Source organism: Falco cherrug, chromosome 15, assembly GCF_023634085.1.
Source record: "Falco cherrug isolate bFalChe1 chromosome 15, bFalChe1.pri, whole genome shotgun sequence".
NCBI classification, from domain to species: domain Eukaryota; kingdom Metazoa; phylum Chordata; class Aves; order Falconiformes; family Falconidae; genus Falco; species Falco cherrug.
In genome coordinates, this window is record NC_073711.1 from 22,492,960 (window position 1) to 22,513,897 (window position 20,938).

The 20,938-nt window shown below is 46.1% G+C and overlaps 2 protein-coding genes across 3 annotated transcripts in view; one reads left to right on the top strand and one right to left on the bottom strand.

The window, feature by feature from the left end:
* LOC102058672 (fibronectin type-III domain-containing protein 3a-like) overlaps window positions 1–20,938 on the top strand; it is a 233,106-nt gene that overhangs the window by 109,236 nt on the left and 102,932 nt on the right. The window lies entirely within an intron of this gene.
* Window positions 9,855–20,658, bottom strand: LOC114016325 (P2Y purinoceptor 6-like). Its single transcript, XM_027807841.2, has 2 exons — window positions 20,471–20,658; window positions 9,855–13,120 (listed from the first exon to the last, which is right to left on the bottom strand). Exons 1-2 carry the CDS (start codon window positions 20,551–20,553, stop codon window positions 12,424–12,426), a joined length of 780 nt encoding a protein of 259 aa, XP_027663642.2. The 5' UTR covers window positions 20,554–20,658; the 3' UTR covers window positions 9,855–12,423.

The window sequence follows — 20,938 nt, forward strand, 5'->3', positions numbered from 1 at the left end:
GCCCCATGTGGAGCCGTAGAACCGACTGGACATTGAAAGCATCACTCACTACACCTGTAACAGGGACAGCAATGCCTGTGCTCCCCCTCTGATGATACACACTGGCACCAGCCTCAACAGGTAGCTTTGTTGCATGACTGAACCTGCACCGAGCGGGATCAAAACACAAACACAAATAGTGTTAAACATGAAACAAATCCCACAATGCCATTAACTCATCCGCTGTGTGAGGTGAGGAGCTGTTACCCCCGTGTGGTGTGGTGGCTGGAGGGGACCAGTGCTAGTAGCAGTGAGCGGAGCTCACCCCACTCTGCTCCAAGCGGTTACGTTCCTTCCCTACCCCTGTCGCATCCTCACAGCCTTGTGTGCCTGCATGCACCGCGCAGCGCTCTGGGGACAGCCTCCTGGTGCCACATCTGTACCTGCAATCTGGTTTTCCCCTAATTATATACTAAGATATATGACCAGGACACCAGGAGTGCTGGGTCATGCAGCTGGAATCGAGCACTTTTTCTTGCAAACATCAAGCCAGGGGGTGACTTCCACGCCACAGTGTCATCTGATACCCTGGTAAGCTCCTGTTAAATTGAAAAGCGTATGTCATAGAGGGAGTTTTGGGCAGGCTGTGCCCTAACTGTGTGACCCACATTGCATGTGGGCTCACTCGCAGCAGCACCTCTTGGAAAAGTGCAGCACAGGTCTGTGGGATGTGGGCAGGAGCCCTGTTCTGATGGCTGCCTGCACGGGCTCGCTGTCTGCACCCCTTTGTTTGTACTGGCTTTTCATCTTCAGGTGCAAACACGTTGTCCTGCTGTTCTGATCCATGGGAGCTCCTGGCTGCCCACAGGCACCTCCAGCAGAACCAGAATCGTGAGCAAGGGGGTTGCAGAGCAGTGCAGGAGTCTCGGGTGCCAGCAGCCCTCTGCTGCTCCTGCTTGTCAGAGCACTGCCTAGAAAGTCGCTAAGTGAGGATTCACACACACCTGGTGTATAAACCTGCTACACAGTGGTTACATCTGCCCCAGGCCGATTACTTGCTGTAAGACCCAGCTCACGCACATCCACACTTTGAGATGAGCTACCAGCTACTGCTCCAATGTGCTCTCCTCGGGTGAGCAATGCTGGACAGGATGCTGCTGTCATCCCTGTTGCTGTAATGTTTGTTAATCATGAGCAAACTCTGGGCTTTATTTTTTCCTGCAAACAGCTGTTACTGATCATTTCCCCCGGCACTAATATTCTGAAGTTGTTTGGTGCAGTTTCAGGTGTGTTGATGGCTTTGGCAGAAGGGTGTGTGCAGGAAGGTAGTTAATCACAGTCCTAGAGGTCACTTTTCATAAAAGCAAAAAGGGATTTTTTTGCCTGTGGAAAAGACATTTTGAGAAAATGAGTCTGATCGGAGAGAATTTTTGGCAACTACAAAGTTGCTTTTTTAAGGTAGCAACTTTTGTTCTCGGTTTCCAGATGAAATAATTGATTTTTCAGTTGTGCAAGGCTTTATTTAGTTGAAAATGCAGCTTTTCACTGAAAACTCCACAGAAGTTGTAGCGAGCCATGCTGTTGCACAGGCCTTAATAGTTAAACGTAAGGTCATGCATCATGAAATAGTGAATGCATATTTTCCAGCTATTAAACTTTTCATTATTTAGGTCTTTTGCAAACAACGCACATATAATAAGTAGATTTCGTATATTTCCTATATATTAAGTTCCTAATCATTTGAACACCCTGTCATTTGGAAGGAGAGCTGGAGGGGCAATGTTAGGATGCTGAGGAGAGGGCTGAACACCCGTGCAGCTGCCCGAGAGCCACACTGGTTCCGTGCCCTCCTCCAGCTGCTGGTAGCCAATGTGACCCTGGCCTCCTGCTCCCAGCCCGGCCCAGCAGGCTCCTCGCAGCCTCTCCTCCCTCGTTAATCTTGTGTGCTGTACATGGGTCCACTAATGAGCCACAACGTCCCCCAGCCCTGGGATCTGCTGTCAACTCCAGCGTCCCCGCGCTGCTCCCCGGGCTGCCACGAGTCAGGCACGTGAGCTCAGCGATTACCAAATGCAGGGAATGACAGAAAATGGCCAGTTATGTTGTATTTCTCCAGTAGCCTTCTCGATACCAGACCAACAATTCAGAGAGAAACAAAAACTGTGCTGCATTGAAGAGCCCTTCAAAGGATGGAACTGAACATCCCTTGCTTTTATAAGTTTTTCATCAAGCATATATATATATAAATTATGGGACTTGTATAAAATGCAGGTTCCAAGAAGCAAGTTTTTAATACTTTTGCTTGAAAAAAACCCCACTTTCTTCTGTAAAAGCTGTAGGTGACTCGTTGTGCTTCCCCTTTTCTCCCTGGGGTTACAGTGACGGCGCTGTTGTTTAAACCAGAGGCAGGGAACCACTGCCTGGCTGCCCGCTTGTTTCGATGCTTTAGGGAGACGTGCTCAGCTGTGATACTTCTCCCCATTTGCCCTCGAGCAGCAGGATTGACAGACCTGATAGCCACAAAAGGGAGAAAGCGTTTTTTTCTCTGAGTTTTAATCTATTTATCTTGTGGACTTGCAAGGCTCTGCCAGTGGTTTCTGCTGCCTGGCTGAGCAGCACAGCTTGCAGAGCATCTCTTAGCTGCCTCCGCAAGATGGTGCTGGCCCAGGCAGCCCCGGGCTGGGGATGCTGCTCTGCCAGGCTCACGCTGGGACAGATGCAGAGTGCTCGCAGCATCCCTCTCACCTGCACCCACCTCACAGTGGGATAATGCTGCAACCCCGCACCCTCATTCAGCTGTCAACATCTGATCAAAGTCTACTGGTCTTAATGGTTTCTCCTGTAGTGGCTTATTGGTGGTGGACTGGATGCTCGAAGCTTTGTTAAAATATGTCTCGTTTTTTAAAGTCCACCATCTACATGGATCAGTTTTGTTCTTTGTGATCAGGCAAACATGGTACCCCACCAACGTGAGCTCAGGCTCATCAGGGTGAAGGGATCAGCGCCTCTACAGCATTTTAGAAATGTCACTGGAAGCCCTGTTCTACAGCATGCTCACGTCCAGGCATTTAACAGGGCTGGTTTCTCAGGGGAGCAAAAGGCTTTACAATCTCCAGCAGCAGCAGAAACACGTTCTGACCGCGGCCGGAATTGGTCACCATGTGAAACCAAGAAAGATGTGCTATTTTTCAGCTTCTGCTTTTGTTCTCAGGGAACTGGAAGTAACACACTCACAAACACCAGAAGTCAAAATGCAAATGCAACTGGCAGAGAGGAAACCCACATCTGGATTAAAAGTTTTAAAAAGGAGTGCTCTTAGACCAAACTATAGGTCTACCCATGTTCAGTATTAATTTCCATGAATATCAGTGTTTATTTACCACAACCCAAATGGAACACATTCATTCTTCAGCATTGGCTGTCTAGCAAAGTAATTGCTTGCCCTAACTCAGATAATCCTTGGGGCAAAGGAGTATCATTGCAAAAGGAGTATCTTTGGGGCAAAGATAATCATCCTCAGTGGCATTTATTTGCCATGGCTGCAGCATGCAAGGGAGAGCTCCCCAAACCAGGTCTGAGTAAATAAATGGGCATCATATAGCAGGGGTGGCAGATGAAAGATTCCATTGTGGGACAAGGTCTGGAGCTGGCTGTGACTTGCTGCCTCCTCCCAGCATCGCACTGTGCCACAGCATCTCCCAGAGCAAACCGGGAAGATTTTCTTTTTGGCTGGCCTAAACTATTGCTTTCCCAGCAGAAGGCTTGATGTCCAAATGACAACGGTGATTACCCCTCCAGAAACAATTTCAGAAACGATACAAGAAAAAGGACAAGTGAGCAGAGCCACAACCCCCCCCAGGCAGGACGTGTCAGGGCACAGCATGCCCCTCGTGCGGCTGGGGCTGCTCCGTGCCGTGCAGAGGGTCTGGCTGCCTCTCGAGCGAGCACCTGGTGCTGCTGACTGCTCCCAGCCCAGAGCCACAGTGGCCAAGTACCTTCCGCACTTTTGAAAGCACTCGATTTCATTATAAAACACCATCAAAGCTATTTTAAATGTAATTTTGAGAAATTCCTGCAAATTAAAGAAAGCAGAGCCAACATCTGTTAGAAGGATGTTGTTGCTCCTCATTTTCCATAATTTTGAATAATAGCAAGTTAAATTAAAGTCAAAGTAGCAATATTTTCCAAGACAGCTCAATGTCTTCTAGCAACATAATTTACTTCAGGGAGCAAATTGATCTCTTGAATTCAATCTGTTAATGTGGGTTGTATGAGGTCTAAATTAAAGTCTTTTTGGGGGATTATCAGTGCTTAAGAAGACAGATCTCTGAAAGTGACCTAATTGCAGAAGCGTGCTTTCCTGTCTGACTTTCCTTCTCAGAAATTACTCCCTGGATTATTATCAAACTTTCTTTGAAAGAGGCTTCCCAGCAAAGGCATGAGGAGTGTTCCAATTCTTGCCTTTATAATTGAGACAAACATGGTGTTTAGCCTCAGCTGTATATTTGAACTGTTCCGGTAATTTCCATGACCTGGAAATTTCCCTCTTTGTGCACCATCATGTATCTATTCTGAAATTTCTTTTATTTCAACTTTCTGCTCCTATAGTACTACCACAGTGATGTGATTCCTGACTGACACACACTTAAAAACATTGAAATGTAACCTAATTTTCTTCCAAGAGGCAAAGTCTGCTCTTATCCTAGATCAGTGCAGTGACCTATTGGGCTGAACGGACAGAAGTCACCTGCTGGGAGCAACCTCTGCATGGTGAGAAGAGAAAAATCACAAAGACAAGGTCTGCTTGGTGCTGCCACCCCAGAAAGAGGGCTGTGCTGACCGCTGCCTCGGGACTCACATGCTGGAATTGCTTATCTGCGCAGGGGTGCATGAGCACTGTTGGCTGTCAGTAGTACAAGATAAACTGACTGGGCCATGAAGCTTCAGGGTGTTCAAACGGCAGATAATGAAAGGCTCGGCCAGGATTTCACACCCCTGCCCACTGGGGCTGGTGCATGTTCTGCAATTTATTTTACACTGCTTGGCAGGTGTTGAAAAAGAGAACTTGCGCCAAAGATAGGCCCTGAGCCAGGCTCACGGGCTGCTCTGCGGTGCAAAGCTCTCGGCGCAGCCCAGGTTGGTTGGGCTTTTGTTTCACCCCTGCCCTGCTTTTAGGATATTCTCCCAACAGACTGCAACCCGGCTGGTTTTCCCAGTTGGCCCATTATCTTGTAGCCAGGGATTTTTTCCAGCTTTGGAGAGATTTGTCTAAGGTTACCAATGCCTAAACAACAGCTGTTTGTGCGGATGTGCATGTGGCCTGCCTGCCCTGCTTTCTCCATCACCATCTCACGCTTGCCCTGTGGTGTTTGCTTTTGTTGACAGCTCCTTCCCAGCCCCACCACTGACTGTGCACCTGGCTGCCTTGTGCAGAGCTTCTAGCAGATCTCCCACGGACTTTCTGTCATTCTGCGTGGACCCCTGGGCCTCACATCACTTCAAAAAACCCCTTAGAAGCACCACCTGACCTGCACAGCAGGTCTTACTCTTTTGTAAAGCTCTGGAAGGGTTTTAGGTTGTCGCCCAAAATGCTGGTTTCTGTTGCATCTTCAAAATACACCATCCTCAGTAAACACAAACCAAAGGTCTGGTACCCACCGGTACACGTGCAGCAGCTGGAGGTAAAAGCATTTATGAGGGGGACATCAGGGCATGCCCTGAGGCATCACTGTTTAGCAGAGGTGTCCCCTTGCCAGGGCTGGGTGCCCCCTCACTCCCTCCAGCTGGCACAAGGGCTATGGGAAGCGCAGGACACAGCTGTTGCCAGATGTGCCTGCCTGCCTGCAGCTGCTGCCCCACACGGGGCTCTGTCCTGCCCAGCGGTGCCTTCCACTGGCCATCCCCATCGGTTTGCAACCCCGGTGCAGGAGGCCGGGTTCCTCTCCCCATGCCCCAGAGAAAGCTTCTGTGGTCAAGGAGAGGATGGACCGGGCTTCTTCAGGCACCCAAAGGAACAGCAGTGCCCGTGTAACCAGGGGAAGTGCTGTAGTTCTTTGGTGCAGAGGATAGCTCCAAGCCTGGGCAAAGACAGATGGGTCCTTGAACCCTTCGCAGAGAGCGACCTGACCTCACAGCCACAGCTATGTGAATGGTCAAACATGCGGGTTCATGAACCAGCCCAAATCACTTAGGGAATTGTACTTCAGGTGAAAAAGAAAAATAGCCCGTGTCTATTAGTAGAGCTGTAGAGAAATCCCCTTTCTTTTAAAGCTTCATAGGAGGATGCAGACAAAGGGAATGGAGGGTCTGTCATTGACCGCAAAGCTCTCTCGAGATTCCAGCTTTGCAAATCTCTCTGCAACCCAGTCTTCTGCCCCAGCTTCAGGCTGGAGCACAGAAATTCCTTGTGGAGCATCTCCATACCTTTTAGCCTGACCACTGCCCAGAAAACCCTCCTGCTCTCAGGAGGGATGCTGGCAGCAGGTCATGCACGGGGACAAGTTGTTGTGTGCACAAAGGTTGTACCAGCACAGGGAAAAGCTAAAGGCCGCTCAGCTCTTGGGGATATTTCAACCCATCGCTGCAGGGTGTACACCAAGCAGCACTTCAGCCCTGGGTGACAGGAGGAAGGTCTCCCCTCCACAGCACCCACAAGCTGTGCACTGACAGAGTGAGTAGACCCTGGATCGTCAAGCTCCCTGGTAGCTTTCTGCTGACAGGGGAAAAGGAAGGCTTTCTATTTATCAGTTTTATCATCCTGTGTAAGGTTTGTTTCCTTTACATTTGAGAATGTGATCAGAAGTGGGGCTGATGGGGACAAACTGCTGGTAGGCATGCAACAGCAAAAATATGAATTGGCTTGCACTGCTTCAATTTAGGACAGGAGGTGCAAGCGTGCAGCACTGCCTCTCTGTTATTTGCATTTTCTCTGCATTCCTCTTTGTCACCTGAGTCAAATGTGTCTACATGTTCACTAATAAAAATCTTGCAACTTTGGCTGTGATAAGGTTGAGCTCAGCTAGGTGAATCCGATACTCAACACTTTATTTTACATAAGCTTCGATGAGCTTATGACGCAACTTTGGAAGCTCTGTTCCTCAAACCATGTCAGATGGGGGAAGTTTCAAGCTCCACTGCAGGCCTGATCTGCGGTCACTGAAATTAGAGACAAATCAGGCCTCCAACTTGAACACAGTTGAGAAAGTCCCTGCCAGGCTGTTCCTCAACTTCCCTGGCACTTTTCCTGCAAATCCATCAAGGTGGTGATGCAGCAATCAAAGCAATGAGAGCAGCCATGGTTATGTGGTGTGTGGTTACTTTTGCAGAATGGAGACAGTCCCTAAGCTTTGGGTTTTTTCTTTATTATATGTTTTTATTGATGAAGTCTATTTGGGGGATTAATTTGTCTTTCAGAGGAGTGTATAGTTAGAAGATGCTGAAAAAAATCTCAGAGCTGTGGGATTACTTGTTTCTATGTGTATATTCCTCAGGTTTTGAATAGGAAAGGCCACTAAAGAGTTTGGTGGTTCTTAATACGTACAAGAGAGACAGCAGGATAACAGGTCACCCAGCTTTGGAAACAGCCAGGTTGTTTCCTGCCAGGCTCTACAGATAACCTAGTTTTCTTAGTATTTTTGCGATAGCTCTCCATCAATGACTTCCCAGAAAATAAACACTGCTGTGAAGAAGTCCCCAACGCAGTGTTCTGGGATTCATGTAAGTTTTGTTTGACTGGAGTAAGCTGATAACCATCATAGATTGCTTTGCTTTTGACGGGGAGTGCCATCGTATTAGCTTCAGCTAAAATAATTTTACTTGCTAGCTTATTTAAGATTAGTAAAATGTTCATTCATGCTGTGGAAATGAGTAACTTGGGAGGGAGAAAAGATGTCTCGACCACTTGCTTTGCACAGTGTGAGAGTCTCCGCTCTGCTTAGTCATCATTTTGTGGTGTCTTACAGTAAATGATTGACTTTTTCCAGAGCATGTGAAGTTTGGATGTTTCTGAATGTTAGAATAACAATTGCTTTGGTGCTCAAAAGCCGACAGGAAGGAGTGGATGGAGTTATTTAAAGCCTGACCTCACAGTCAGCTGAAAGACATGTCTCGGCTTTGTAAGACAGTAAGACAAACTCATTGCTTAAACGTCTCCTATCTCAAAGGTCTTGAGGTAAGACAGAAAAGGCACAGTACAGCAAAGCCCAGGAGAGCTCTCTGCAGGGAATTTTCTGTCAAGAGTTTTCCTTGAAAAATGATGATATAACAGAATAAGTAGTGAAGATATAGGAACACTGCCCAGTTTCCCATGGAGCTGAAAGCTTGAATGCAGGAGAGCTCCCAGTGGTAGGGTTGTGAGGCTCATCACATTCAGGACCACCAGGTTCCCAGTCACCAAGCAAAAGTCCCAATTCCTGGCTTTCATCAGCACTTTCAAGAGTTTCCATTTTGTTCCCTGGCTATCTCAAATTGCCAGGGCTGCAAAGCATCAGCCATTCCCTTGCCATCACAGAGCAGGAGCTGAGCAGTTAGTTAGGACAGCTTTCAAGCATTGCAGGGGGCTTGCTGACATCTCAGCGTGGTTGATGAACTCTCCATCTTCAGAACTCAGTATCACCTTGTGCTCAGTTTCCTCGCTTTTCTGCACCGCAGTACTGTTGGTTTGATTTCAATACTGCCGTGGATGTACAGTTTCATCAGACACAGAGGTGACACCCAGGAGATGAACTCACTGCAAGAACTGTTTATTAATCACTATCAATATATCTGGATAGAAAAAGAATGATTTAAAGCCTTAAAAATTAAAAAACAAAAAGGCCCTCCCTTTGCTGTTACACATTCATCACTCATCTCCCTGCAGAGCACCTGGGGAAAGCTGAAGGGCGGTGGGAATCCCGACGGGGGCACCGTATCCCCTGACCAAGGTGAGGAAACAGTCTACAACCAAGGACACTGAGCAACAACTTGAAAAAGTCACCTTCCTCTTGCCCACATTCCCTCTTGCCCACTCAGCACCTCTCTCCACTTGCTGCCCAGGCAGCATTTTTGGCCCCTTGTATCCACTTGACACCCCCCCCGGCAGAGCCAGGACAGCTTCCAATGTGCTACCCAGCAGGGAGGCAGTCCATCTTGCACAGGGACCAATTTAAAAGCTAAATCAAATTATTTTCCATGAAAAATAGCATCTCTTCTGCTGATCCACTTGTCCTCACTTCCTCAGAGCTGAGCTTTGGACTCATCTATTCACATATTCTTGCCAATGTGAAGCTCAGCTGACAGCCTGGGCGTTTGGGAGAGTAAAGCCCGCAGGCACTGTGGTTTCCCCTTGCCTGGTTTCCTTCTGCTCAGAAAGAAGCAGCACTGCTCTACAGCTGCTGCAGTGAAAGGGTTGCTCAAAGCCCAGTGTCCCCACATCCCCCTGGGCAAGAGAGCAGCAGGTACCACCCACAGCACCCGCTCATACACACGCAGCTTGGTGCTGCCTCAGAGCAGTGCTGGGGATCCTCGCTGCCAGGTACGAGTAGATACCCACAGCGTTTTGCTATGGGCTACCTCCTTCTTACGTGCTCGCTGCTTAAGCCAAGTCACGCTCAGTGTTCGCTTTCATTAATTTCATAAGAAAACGATTGTTCTAGGGCAGACACACTTGTCAGGATAATTAGGCAGGAAAAATGTGTGAGCCAAGTGGTAAATTCAAAGAATAAAATTCCAGTATGCCTTGTGTGCCAAACGTGGCTCCAGTTTGCTCATGAACGCTCATCCATCTGCATGGGCTTCTGTAGGAGGTGCCAAAAGTGTAGCAGATCCTCAGAATAAATATACACATTTGTAATAAATAATGCACACACTTTAACAAAACAAGGTTTTATTAATTATAGCACTTAAGTAGTATTTCATCTCTCCTGAAAGTGGGTTTTCAGGCTTTCAGAATGAGAACTGAGAGCACTGTATCACCGTGTGTCAAATTATTCAGATATCATTCTTGCAGAAGGAATCCGTTTTGTTAGGCAACATGCATCAAAATCTTTTCAAAGTGACTTGATTACATTTCTGTTCTGCTTTTTCTGGATACCCAGTTCTTAGCAACAGTTTTCCTTCCAGTCCTCTGAGAAACAATGTCAAGCACTCGCTTCTGGCCCTGCACTGTTCGCAGCATCTCTGACACTGCTGATATTCAATGTAAATAACTGCACTTAGTCAGATAACTTCTGTGAATTCTGATAACAATAATATTCATAGTTTTTTGAAGTTTATTGCTACAGCGAAAGGGATTAGAATATTTTTAATTATTTTAGCAGTTGTAAGGAAGAGCTCAGTATATCAATCTCTTGCATTATTATTATTATTGCTTGATTTTTGATGTAAAAGCAAAGATTTGGCCTTTTGCCCAGACAGTGCAGCAAGGATCATGAAGGAACACAAAGGAGAGGAGGAAAGGAAGCAGGAGGAATCTCTAAAACAACTCTGGAGACACTAAACTGGGTACAGTCATGTAAAAACCATTTTCATTGGAGTCCATGTCAGAAAAAATGCACTTGACAGATCTCAGAGATCCCAGTGGAAGGTGCATGCTCCTCGGGCTGGAATATTTGCCTTTCATTGAAATGGTGCACCCTTTATCTGGCTGTAAAAGAACCATGGAGCCTGGCTGCGAGGCAGACAGTCCGGAGAAGGGAAGGACACCCCGCAGCTCACCACCTCCAGCCCAGCAGCACGACCCAGTTTCACTGCCTCTTTTCTGCGTGTTGCCTTTCAGTCAAGTTCATCTTGGTGTGAGGAAAAACCACTTCTGAGGCCAACTACAAAAAGCGTGATTGCGAAATTTACAAACCGGCTGGTGAGCAGAGGAAAGAGCAGTGAACTCCTCCGTGCTTGGTCTTTGTGGTTTTTTGTGAGATCTTCAGCTGACAGCTCCTGTGCCTCTGGTCACCTTGGACTACAGGCCACTCAGGAAGGTGGCAACAGCTTCAGTTTTCAGCTCTAATAGTCTAAATGCTGAGTAACTGCTACCAGCAGGGCACATCAGGTATTCACTGGTACCAGTTTGAGAGTGAGGACCTACTGCAGGCTAAAGGAGGGAAGGTTAGAGCTGAAATCTATCATGCTTGGATTTTGTGCCCCATGTCCTTCTTGTTCTCAAATGGGCAGAGGCTTATTGCTGTGTTTAGGTGGGCAAGGTGTACTGAAGGTCTGGAAGCATGATGGAGGGAGGCTGTATGTAGTGTATTGGCGATTAGTACTTGGGGTTTGGCTTATTTCATTTTTCTTTCCACCTTTTACAATCTGTGCGTTGCAGAACATATCACAGAAGTTCAGTCTCTCAAAACCACAGTCTGCTTGAAGCTGGAGGCTATCTCCCATGCAAGGGCAAGTGTAGTTGGAAATGCTACACCCACTTGTGTGTGGGTGAGCATCTGAGGTATCTGGAGTACTTTGTTTTGCTGATAACCTCCCAGTGCTTTGAGGTCACCCCAGGAATCATCAGCTGGGTAGCAGCTCTGTTACACACCCACCCGAGCTCCAGTGCAGAGGGACATCCATGGCCCTGGTTTTCTGCACCACTTCCAAGGGAGCTAGAACAGCACCACTAACCCCAGCGCATCCCCCCCTGCCTCCGAAACCATGGCAAATGAAATCAGTGGTGGTCCCTCTGGGTACAGCACGTGGAGCCCACAGCACAGGGAGTTTCTCAGACTCTGTCCCCACCTTGTAGGACTGCAGCAAACAACTGCATTCTGCCTTTCCACCTCTTGTTTATTTCTGAAGGGGGATGTGAGAGAAGCTGTTTATTACTTTGTTGTAGCAACCTCCCAGCAATGGCTCCAGGCGTGTACCGAGGTGTGGCAGCTCGGCCCCGCTCTGTCCCGGGGACTCTCACGGTGGGGCTGATGCCACCTGCGGGACAGCCCAGCTAGGCTAGGCCAGCTTGGTGCCCACCTTGTCTCTCGATCCTTCCGTCTGAGTCTGGCGGGTCACCTGGGTTAGAAAAATTTTAGGACATAGATCATGTCTTTAGCATCAACTACACAGCTTTCAGCTCAATGGATCCCTGAGTAATACTCTAAGCACCCTTTTAAAAAAAAATATATTAAAAAAATATCTTTGGGTTGCTTTAGTTTTTACAACCATTCATGAAATGTCATTTGTTTCACCTGTACAGTAAACAAACTCTAGATTGCAAACAACCGAAGCGGTGCTGTAAGGCTGCCATGACGAGCAGCCATCGCCCCGCTTCGTTGTGTTCAGTGCCAAGGGGCTGCTCAGCCCCAAGCTCCTCACCTAAAGGCTAAAGAGCATCAGGAAACAGGCAGGTTTAAACTCAGCGGCGTGCCAAAACACGAGCCTTGGTCCTGCTTGTTTATCAGTTTTCAAACCCATAGTCTGAAAGAGCATTGAAGTGTCTGTCTTCTGTCTGGTGTCCCAGAGTGCTTCCCCTGGGACTATGCGCTACTTTGTTTTTAGCATAGATCTGTTAGACATGCTAAAAAATATTTTGTAGTAGAAGTATACATTGACAATCCTTAAAAGAATGCCCAAGAAGTAACTGAGGGACCTGAGAAGGGCCGCAGCCGCGCTGAAGAAATGCAGCAACAAAACGCAGGGGCTGCGGGTGGGAGCAGAAGTGCTGCCGGCCTTCAGGAGGCCGTCCATCTGGAACAGGGCGCACTCTGCAGTCACCAGCGTCCAGATGATCCTGGATGTCAGCCTGGCGTTTTTCACCGTCCGTAAATGTCGAGACTCCGTGGGGAAGAAGGTTATCAAGTAAGCCTCGAAGGCAACGCAGCTCAGCAGCAAGCAGCTGACGTGTGTGTTGGCAGTGAGGAGGTTCTGCAGCAGGACCGATGTGAACGCCGTAGGTGAGGTACTGACATCGAAGGTCCATGTGACCATCTCAGAAACAACACTAATAGCAACCAGGATGTCTGCCTTTGCTAGGCTCGAAATGAGAACCACAGTGGCCTTGGAGGAAACTTTTGCAGACTGCAGGATGATTATCGCGTACAAACTGCCCAGCAGGCCCAGAAAAGAGCTGATAGCATTTGAAGAAGACAGGACAAGGTATTGGATATATTTAAGTACCAGGTATCGTCTGAGATCTTTCATGTGGTCTCTCTCCATAGAAATGCCGGTTAGGAAAGAATACCTAGAATACATACAAAGAAGGACATATAAAAGTAAAATTATTGGGACAGATTCCGGGCAAATTATTATGTACCTGCATTTGTACAGACACATGCACTCCAGCATTATCATGGCATTGGTTGGTTACCCAGCTTCAGAGGTGTTCAGTATGTGAAACCCTCAGACTGCACTGATTATTAAATAAAGTGTATATAAACCTAGGCAATAGCATTTTATTATAATTAACACAGGGGTCATTGAAGGGAACTGGAATACCTCTGGACTAACACTGTAAAAATTAAGGTCAGTATAGGCTACTTTCATTTTGTAAGTTTTTTTCTGCTTGCCTTTGTGGGTCAATTCAAATCTGAAGAATCCATTCTCCAGTGTTGCAGCAAGAAAAAGATTTCCAGTTGTCCTGTGTAGAAGAGTAAATGAGATATTTTTTACTTACTCTGGGAAAAAAAGTAAGAAACCAAAGGGAATGCTATCCAGGAAATGTCCCAGCAGAATTAGCAGTTGAGAATTACCATACAAGTACCCATTTGATTTCCTTTTCCTGTCATTAGCACAATTCTTCATGCACATTCATATGGTGTCCATAGCTTCTAAATAAAATTGAATACCTGGGCACAGTGTGGGAAATGGCAATAAATTCCAGATGCTGGGCTGCTGGGCAAAGGTGGGCTCAGCAGTCCCTGCCACCACAGCTTCACAAGCACACAGCTGCTGCTTGCAGAAGCCCATGGGAGGTTTAAGTTTTGCTGGGAAGGGATGTGGTCTCTGGTTTGATGTGTGGTTGGTGACACCATCCCTGTGTGCACTGGAGCTCCCTGTCCCGGCCAGCGTTCAGCTCTGAGCGCAGGAGTGGGGCTTCCCATGCCCTGCCGGCTGCTGCATGGCTGGAAGCTGGTCCGGCTGGTGCCTAGCCCCAGCTACAGCACCATTTAAAATGTTTCTCTAATGTTCTGATTTTATATCTACGTTGGGGGGGGGGAGTAAACTAAAAGCCAAGAGCTGTTTCAAGTGTTATTGCTAAAATCATAGAACCATAGAACTATGGAATCGTTTAGGCTGGAAAAGACATTTAAGATCATGAAGTCCAAGCATTAACCCAGCACTGCCAAGTCCGCCACTAAATGTATTGTTTACATTTCTTTTTCTTAAGTACCATTAACAAAGCCTAAAAAAGCAAGAATTAGTGTAGTAGCCTTAAAACAAACAGGAGCTATTTCATATATGCTCTTTAGTGTTTGTTTATAACCAAAGAGACCATGAAACGTAGCTCAGAATTATGTCCATAAAGATAAAATTCCTGAAATTTAGCACTTAAGGTAATACCTACAAAACTGCACCTGCAAAATAGTACCATTTAAAAAATTATATGTTTAGGCAGGGAAAATCAATCTACATTTAGATCTTTGATGTCTTTAAAATAAAAATTAATTAAAATTTCATTTTAATTCTTGTCCCACCGGTGGGGTGTCTCTTGGCAACCACTAGCATTTTACTTCTTGGTCCTAACAGAGCTATAACCATGTACAACTCTAATTTTGCCCTGAGAGCGCTGTACTCTATGTAAAACAGTTTATTTATTAGTCAAATCTCCTAATGCATCCAGTTGGATGTTTTTGAACCAGTTGTGAGATCTGACCTGGAATCTGAGGGAAAGTTTATAGCCTTGTGGGAAGTTACACAAATGAGCCTGGGATGAAGGCATTTGGAGGAGGACAGCATCTGCTGCTCCTGGTGCCTCTGGGTGCCTGAAGACCTTTCGTACTCACCCATCACGGGTTGCCTGCAATCTTTTGCAGCCATAGTGTGCTGTGGGGTTGAGTTTCTTTCTTGACAGGGCTGATACAAGTCTCAATTGACTGAATTCAGTGGAAAGAGGTACCTGGGTGATCCACTTCTGCCTGGGGCTCCTTCACATCTCAGTGGGCAGCTTCAAGTGAAGTATTTTGCGTGACTGAGATTAAGTTTGCTTAGCAACTCTTCACAGTCATTTTGTGCCAACATGCTGAAGTAACCTGATAGAACAGGGCTGTATCCCACGGCTTTACTCATTTCCTATACACCCGAAGTACCCATCAACTTCAACTACAGCTTTGCATGACATAAAGAATTGGGTGGAGGTGACTAACAGCTCAGGATCTGACCTTGTATTTACATAGTCATATCTTAAGCAGGAATGATGTTTGTAAAGTGCCCAGATTTTTTTAGGTATTAGCATGATTTGTGTAACATTGCATCAAAAGGGCCTAAGTGTGAACAATCCCTGTATGGGATAAGGCTACGACGACAGTAAAAGGCTAATTTGGTTAAATCATAAGTTTTCTATCATCTCAAAAGCAAGAAAGACATTTACAAAAAAACTGAATGAGGATTATGTGATGAAGATTAGCATAATAGAATAGCATAAATGTATAAGGATGATATTGGAAAGACCAAGGCACCAGATTAAGTGCAGTGGAGAAGTGATGTATGGGTAAGGAGGAAACATTCCATAAATCCGTTGTCAGACAAAGGAAGACCAAGGGAAGAGTCTGCTCCCTGCAAAGTTCACATTACCCACCAACTGCTGGTGGCAAAATTAGAAGACAATGATTCTTTTGCTTTGAAAGGCACACTTCTGGCTGGACGTGTGCCAAGAAAGAGCCAGCCACTTACTGTAGGTAAGCTTCTTGACTAAACTAAAGGAAGAACGAGATGGATGTTGCTTAGATAAATTCTGTGGTTTCAAATTCCTGAGCTTCAAGTGGTTTATCCAAGCGCACTTAGAAAGTCTGAAGCAATTTCAGAGAGATTAATGGTTGTCACTGAGAAGTTTTAAAAGACAAACAATAGAAGTTCCAGAACACTTGAAATGGCAAAGATGGGGCTTATCTTTAAAAGACAGGAATGGGGCAAGAGGAGCCATAAAATTGTAACTGTCAGTTCCCTAAAAACTACTAAAATAACCAAGCAAAATATCTAAATGGTAAAGAGGAGATAAGGAAGAGCAATGTGGATTTCTCACAGATAAAGCAAATGTAGTGAGCCCAGCTTCTGTCTGTATCAGGATAACAGAGATCTCACGGCTGAGGAGAGAACCAGCAAGTGTCATATATCTCAAATATTGTTAAGACTTTCAGTATTATTTCATGAGGCATTCTTATAGAGGAGTAGGATAAGGAAATGTGGACTAAACAAAACTATGATTAAGTCATGTGTAGCTGGATGGGAAACTAAGAAAAGGCTAATTATCAGAAATTAGAGGAATGGTGTATCAGGTGGGGCTCTGCAGAGATGTGACATTTTGGGCATTTCATTAACTATGGTAAGGAATAGAGTTCGGGCTTAAGTTTGCTTATCTATCACCATTTAGCTATCACCAGTCTGCAAGTACAATTTCAGATCCGTACAAGGGCTGGTCCCTGCTATGCAGTAAGAGGAAAAGCAAACACGTGGGCAAGAGGAGAGTGCAAGCCAGGGGAGGAGGATGGCTGCCACAGGTAGCGATGCCGGCACAAGTGGGTATCAATACAGCCTGGTGATGGCAACACCCACAGCTGGAGTCGGCAACAGCTGTGCCAGGAAAGGCAGATGCCATCTTGCATCTTGCATGAACAGGAGAAATGTCTATAACCACATGGGGTGAGCCTCTGATTTTGCCTGGCAGAAGTTAGGTCTTGATTAAAGTACGTGACCGAATTTGAGGCCAACAGTTCAGGAAAGATCTTTCAAAGGGACTGAGAGGATCGGAGATTTAGCTAAATGGAACAATGCCATTTCTTTCATATTTGAGCACTAATTTCCTTATGCATTTTCTCAGTGTTTGTGATGTGAGCACCTTGGAGCCTGTACTACAAAGCTTTTCCAGTACGGTTACCCAACAGGTCTGGGTGGTTGCTTTAGTCCTTGCCTGTTTTTTCTTTTGATGACATGATGGGAAATTGATGATTCTGAGTGATTCCTATGAAAGGTACTAAGCCAGCTTTTTTAAGAGTGGGATTCCTGTTGCTTGTCAAAACTTGATTTGTACCAGGTTGACTCATCCAAGATTCACATGCACCTTTTCTCTCTCTCTCTCTTTTTTTTTTTTTTTAAGTATCTGAGCCAACTTGTTAGTGGAATCCTTTAGGGAAGAGGTAGGAAAAATTTAGTCCTATACAGCTGAACTGTGATACAGCTCATCTTACCCCAGTTTTCCATAATGATTAACTAGGAAAATGATTCTGCGTTTTCCATCAAAACCAAAATCTTTCTGACATCAATGGTCTGTGCTCTGTGCTCTTTCCATTCAATGGGCTTTGGCACTAGCCTGGTGCAGCTCCTTTAGTCTATATTAATGTCCCAAGAAGTGGCTTTGCTTCACTGCTGAGGTTGCAGGAGGTGATGAAGAGGAGGTTTAATCTCTGAACATTAATGTCTGAGCATTGGTTTGACCATTTCTTTCAATACAAAGCATCAACGAAATTAAGACCTATTGGAACAAAACCATCAGAATCCACAGTGTGAAAGCTCATACAACTCACTAGCCAGAAGTGGAGGAAACCAAGCTGTGATATGTACACTTGAATACAAATTTATCTTGCTTTCTTACTGCTTTAACTTGCTTGTTACTCACGCATGCTACTCCTCCTTTGGAAAGGTATATTAATAATGTTCTAGTTATTTTTTTTCCTGCAGCCTATTTCTGTGTATATTTTCATCAAGTATATTATTAAGGAGACATTATAAGCCTTGACAAAGTTCTTTGCTCATTTTACAGCAACTGATCACTGCTGTGAATTGTTGTATGCTGGAAAGCACATGTAACCTGGCCCAGGCTGCTGCGTGCTGAAGATCAGCATACCTGGCCAGAGGACTTCAGCTAAATTTGAGGCTGTGATTCCCCAGTGAGGGGTAGTAAATGAATCTAAACTGGTTTGAGCAGCTGAATGAGTGAGCAAAATGTGCAGTTCATTAACTTTGGGATTTTACATCTCTTCGGGGGAATGTCAAAATAAACCTTGTCTGGAAAACAAACTAATCAAACAGAAGTTTGCCATGCAGATAAAACCAGATATCTGCAGTGAGTCGTCTCATTCATATCATCCCACCATCCTTCTTTTTTCTCTTAAGTTCAAACGGAAGATGACTTCGATGGCTGGATTTGTGGCACAAGTTTAACTTCTCCATGGGGAGCATTTCAACTCTGAGCTCTGGGCATTGGGTACTACCTTACCTTCCCAGACTTAGTGACGAGCCCATAGGGTCTTCTAACGCTGAGCGTTAGGAAAGGATGCCAAGCCGCCGGTACAGCCGGAGGTGCCCCGAAGCAGCCAGTCCAGATGCTGAGGCACTCAGAGTGTTTTTCGTGTCTTCACTTCTTAAAGTAATCATTATACGTAATGCTGCCAGCATTTTACATACCACAATGACTCTGGAAAGGAACTGGAGTTTCTGGATGGAAGATGCCTTCCTGCTTTCTGTTAGAGAGGTGTCAGTCATTTCCTTCCTTCATGCCCCAGGAGACGAGATCATTGCTGTGGCTCCCTTCTGCCTCTCTCCACCCCTTTCACATTATGATTTAGTTGTTAAAACTCTCATCCAGAATGTAGCAGAACGAGGTTTGATTTCCTCCTTCGCCACAGGGGATTTAGCTGTTTATCTCTCGGGGTGTCCCAAGCAGCAGGCTACAGGTTGTCCTGAGGCGGGGACACTTTTCGTACCACTTAAGGAATCTGGGCATAGTGTAAGAAAACAGCTGACACTGTGAGCCAAGGGGTAGGGATCAGGAAAAGGCTCACGGATCCCCACACAGGTAGTTGCAGATGTTTGCTGGGGAAAAGGGCATTCTGGTTTCTGATACTTGCTCCAAGTGCTGTTCAGATGCACCTGCCTTAGTAAATCAAGCAGGGCTTGGAGATGTTCCCTGGTGCTGGAGCTCAGTGCTGCAGAGTCCTGAGAGAGCTCTAATGGCTCCCAGCACAGTTTTGGCCCCTGCCAATGCACACCCTCCCAAAGGCTGTACTGTACAGGGAGCGCTGCCCGCAGGCAGCATGGCTCCGCTGCCCACGCTGCAAGGATGCTTCGAGGGCACAGTCCTCCTTGGCCTAGCGGAGCTCAGTGCCAGAGATCGGGCCGGGGCACATGAATAGTCCGACATAACCTTTACATATATAAGATTAAGGAGTCATTGGATAAAGAACAGATGTAGGAAGAGTGCACAAAGCAGGGTGTGAAGCCACAGGCTCCTCCTTTGGTGAAGGTGGCTGCTAGCGTGGCTCTCCTGAGCTCCTGCTGCCAGCATCCTCCTCCACAGCCAGCCCAGCAGCTTCCCTCCAGCTGGGCAATCCTGCCAGCCGGCACAGGGCATCGGCAGCAGGCACGCTCCACCAGCAGAGCTGTCTCTTTGCCCGCACCCACAAAGGGGCAGGCAGGCAGGGCAGCTGCCCTCCCTCCGCCCCGCCTGGGCAGCAGGGATCATGCCTGGGACTGGGACGGATGGGAACAGGAACAGGGTCTGTTCCCAGAACAGCTGCTTCCATCCTGCCAGAATGGCCAGAACTAGTAAAGGCGGCAACCTGAGCCAATTCGTCTATTTATTTACAGTTTTCAACGCAGCCTCTGGCAGTATTTATTACAGATCCCCTGCAGGGACGATTGCTGCCCACGGACAGTGACACTTAAGACAGTTTTTGTTTAGTCCTTATTCCGATGAAACCTCAGTTCAAGCTCACAGGTTTCCTGAACTAGCACTTTGTGTTTTCAGTACTATTTTTTATCTTCACATACTTTGCTCTCCTGAGACACTTTACAAATTCCAGTTAATAATAATTTCTCCTTTGTCATTATAGTCTGAGAGGTACACAAAAACATCTCTTACTCTTAAACAAATGCTTCCTTTCAAAATTCCTCCTGGAATTCTGTCAAAGAGTATACAGAAAAGGAGAACAAATTGGAAACCCAGATTACCACTGCATATCCTGACTGTAATTAAGTGGTATTAGATTTTACTTAGTTTATGTTGCGACGGAGGGAAGACGCAGTCGCTCAATATGAGTGATCAGCAGACTTCGTTTATTGTACCTTACAGTCACCTTTTATGCCTTCTTATAATTAGCTCATACATATTACAAAAGTTAAGCTCATTATTGGTTAGTTGCCTAAATACCAAGCCCGCCCCTTGTTTCTCTTCTGTAGTTATCTGTTCCCACCTGCAACATTCTTTTCCCACCAAAATCTTCCTGTTACTGTGTAACAAGGACAGCCAAAGACAGTGTATTTTGCTTTACTTCAGATAAGCTGAGAGCGATGTGCATTTTTGTCCAGCCAGCTGGACTATGTCTATGTGACCCTTTTCAGCTAGCCAGTTATCCACAAGTTTAAAAGCAAAAATACTTACATTTGCTGGAAAAAGCATCCAGGAATAGTTTTCTGCATCACTGTATTCTGTGTATGGTCTGCAGCAGAGCTAAAACGTGCCATTTCCCTTGGATTGCTTCCTGGGTTTTATATAGCCTTGCATCTCCAGTACCACGTCAGAGCACGGGGCTACGCTGACAGAATTTGTTTTGCTAGGCAACATCCCCAGAGCTGGTTTCACAAGAATTGCTCATTCAAATCATAGTAGCCATAACCTTTCATCTGTCTGGAAAAAGCAATGCCTCGTGTGGAAGAGGAGTCCCAGACACTTCCTTAAATACGTGCCTCGAGATGGAGCAGGGTACAGGGTGTAATCCTGAACTCGTCTGGGTGTCGCAGGAGCTAACACAGATTATCCGTGAGTAAAAAAAAATTATTCCAAGCAAAGAAAGTATGTCCTCTGGCATGAAAAGCAGTGCTATATCTAGCCAGACTGGGCTGTCCCCAG

Excerpts from the sequence above, each read along its gene's own strand:
- LOC114016325 (XM_027807841.2), bottom strand. The coding sequence starts at position 20,553 with ATGGCACGTTTTAGCTCTGCTGCAGACCATACACAGAATACAGTGATG. Across the intron at positions 13,121-20,470 it reads GGATGCTTTTTCCAGCAAAT|GTATTCTTTCCTAACCGGCA; the intron begins GTAAGTATTTTT and ends TATGTATTCTAG.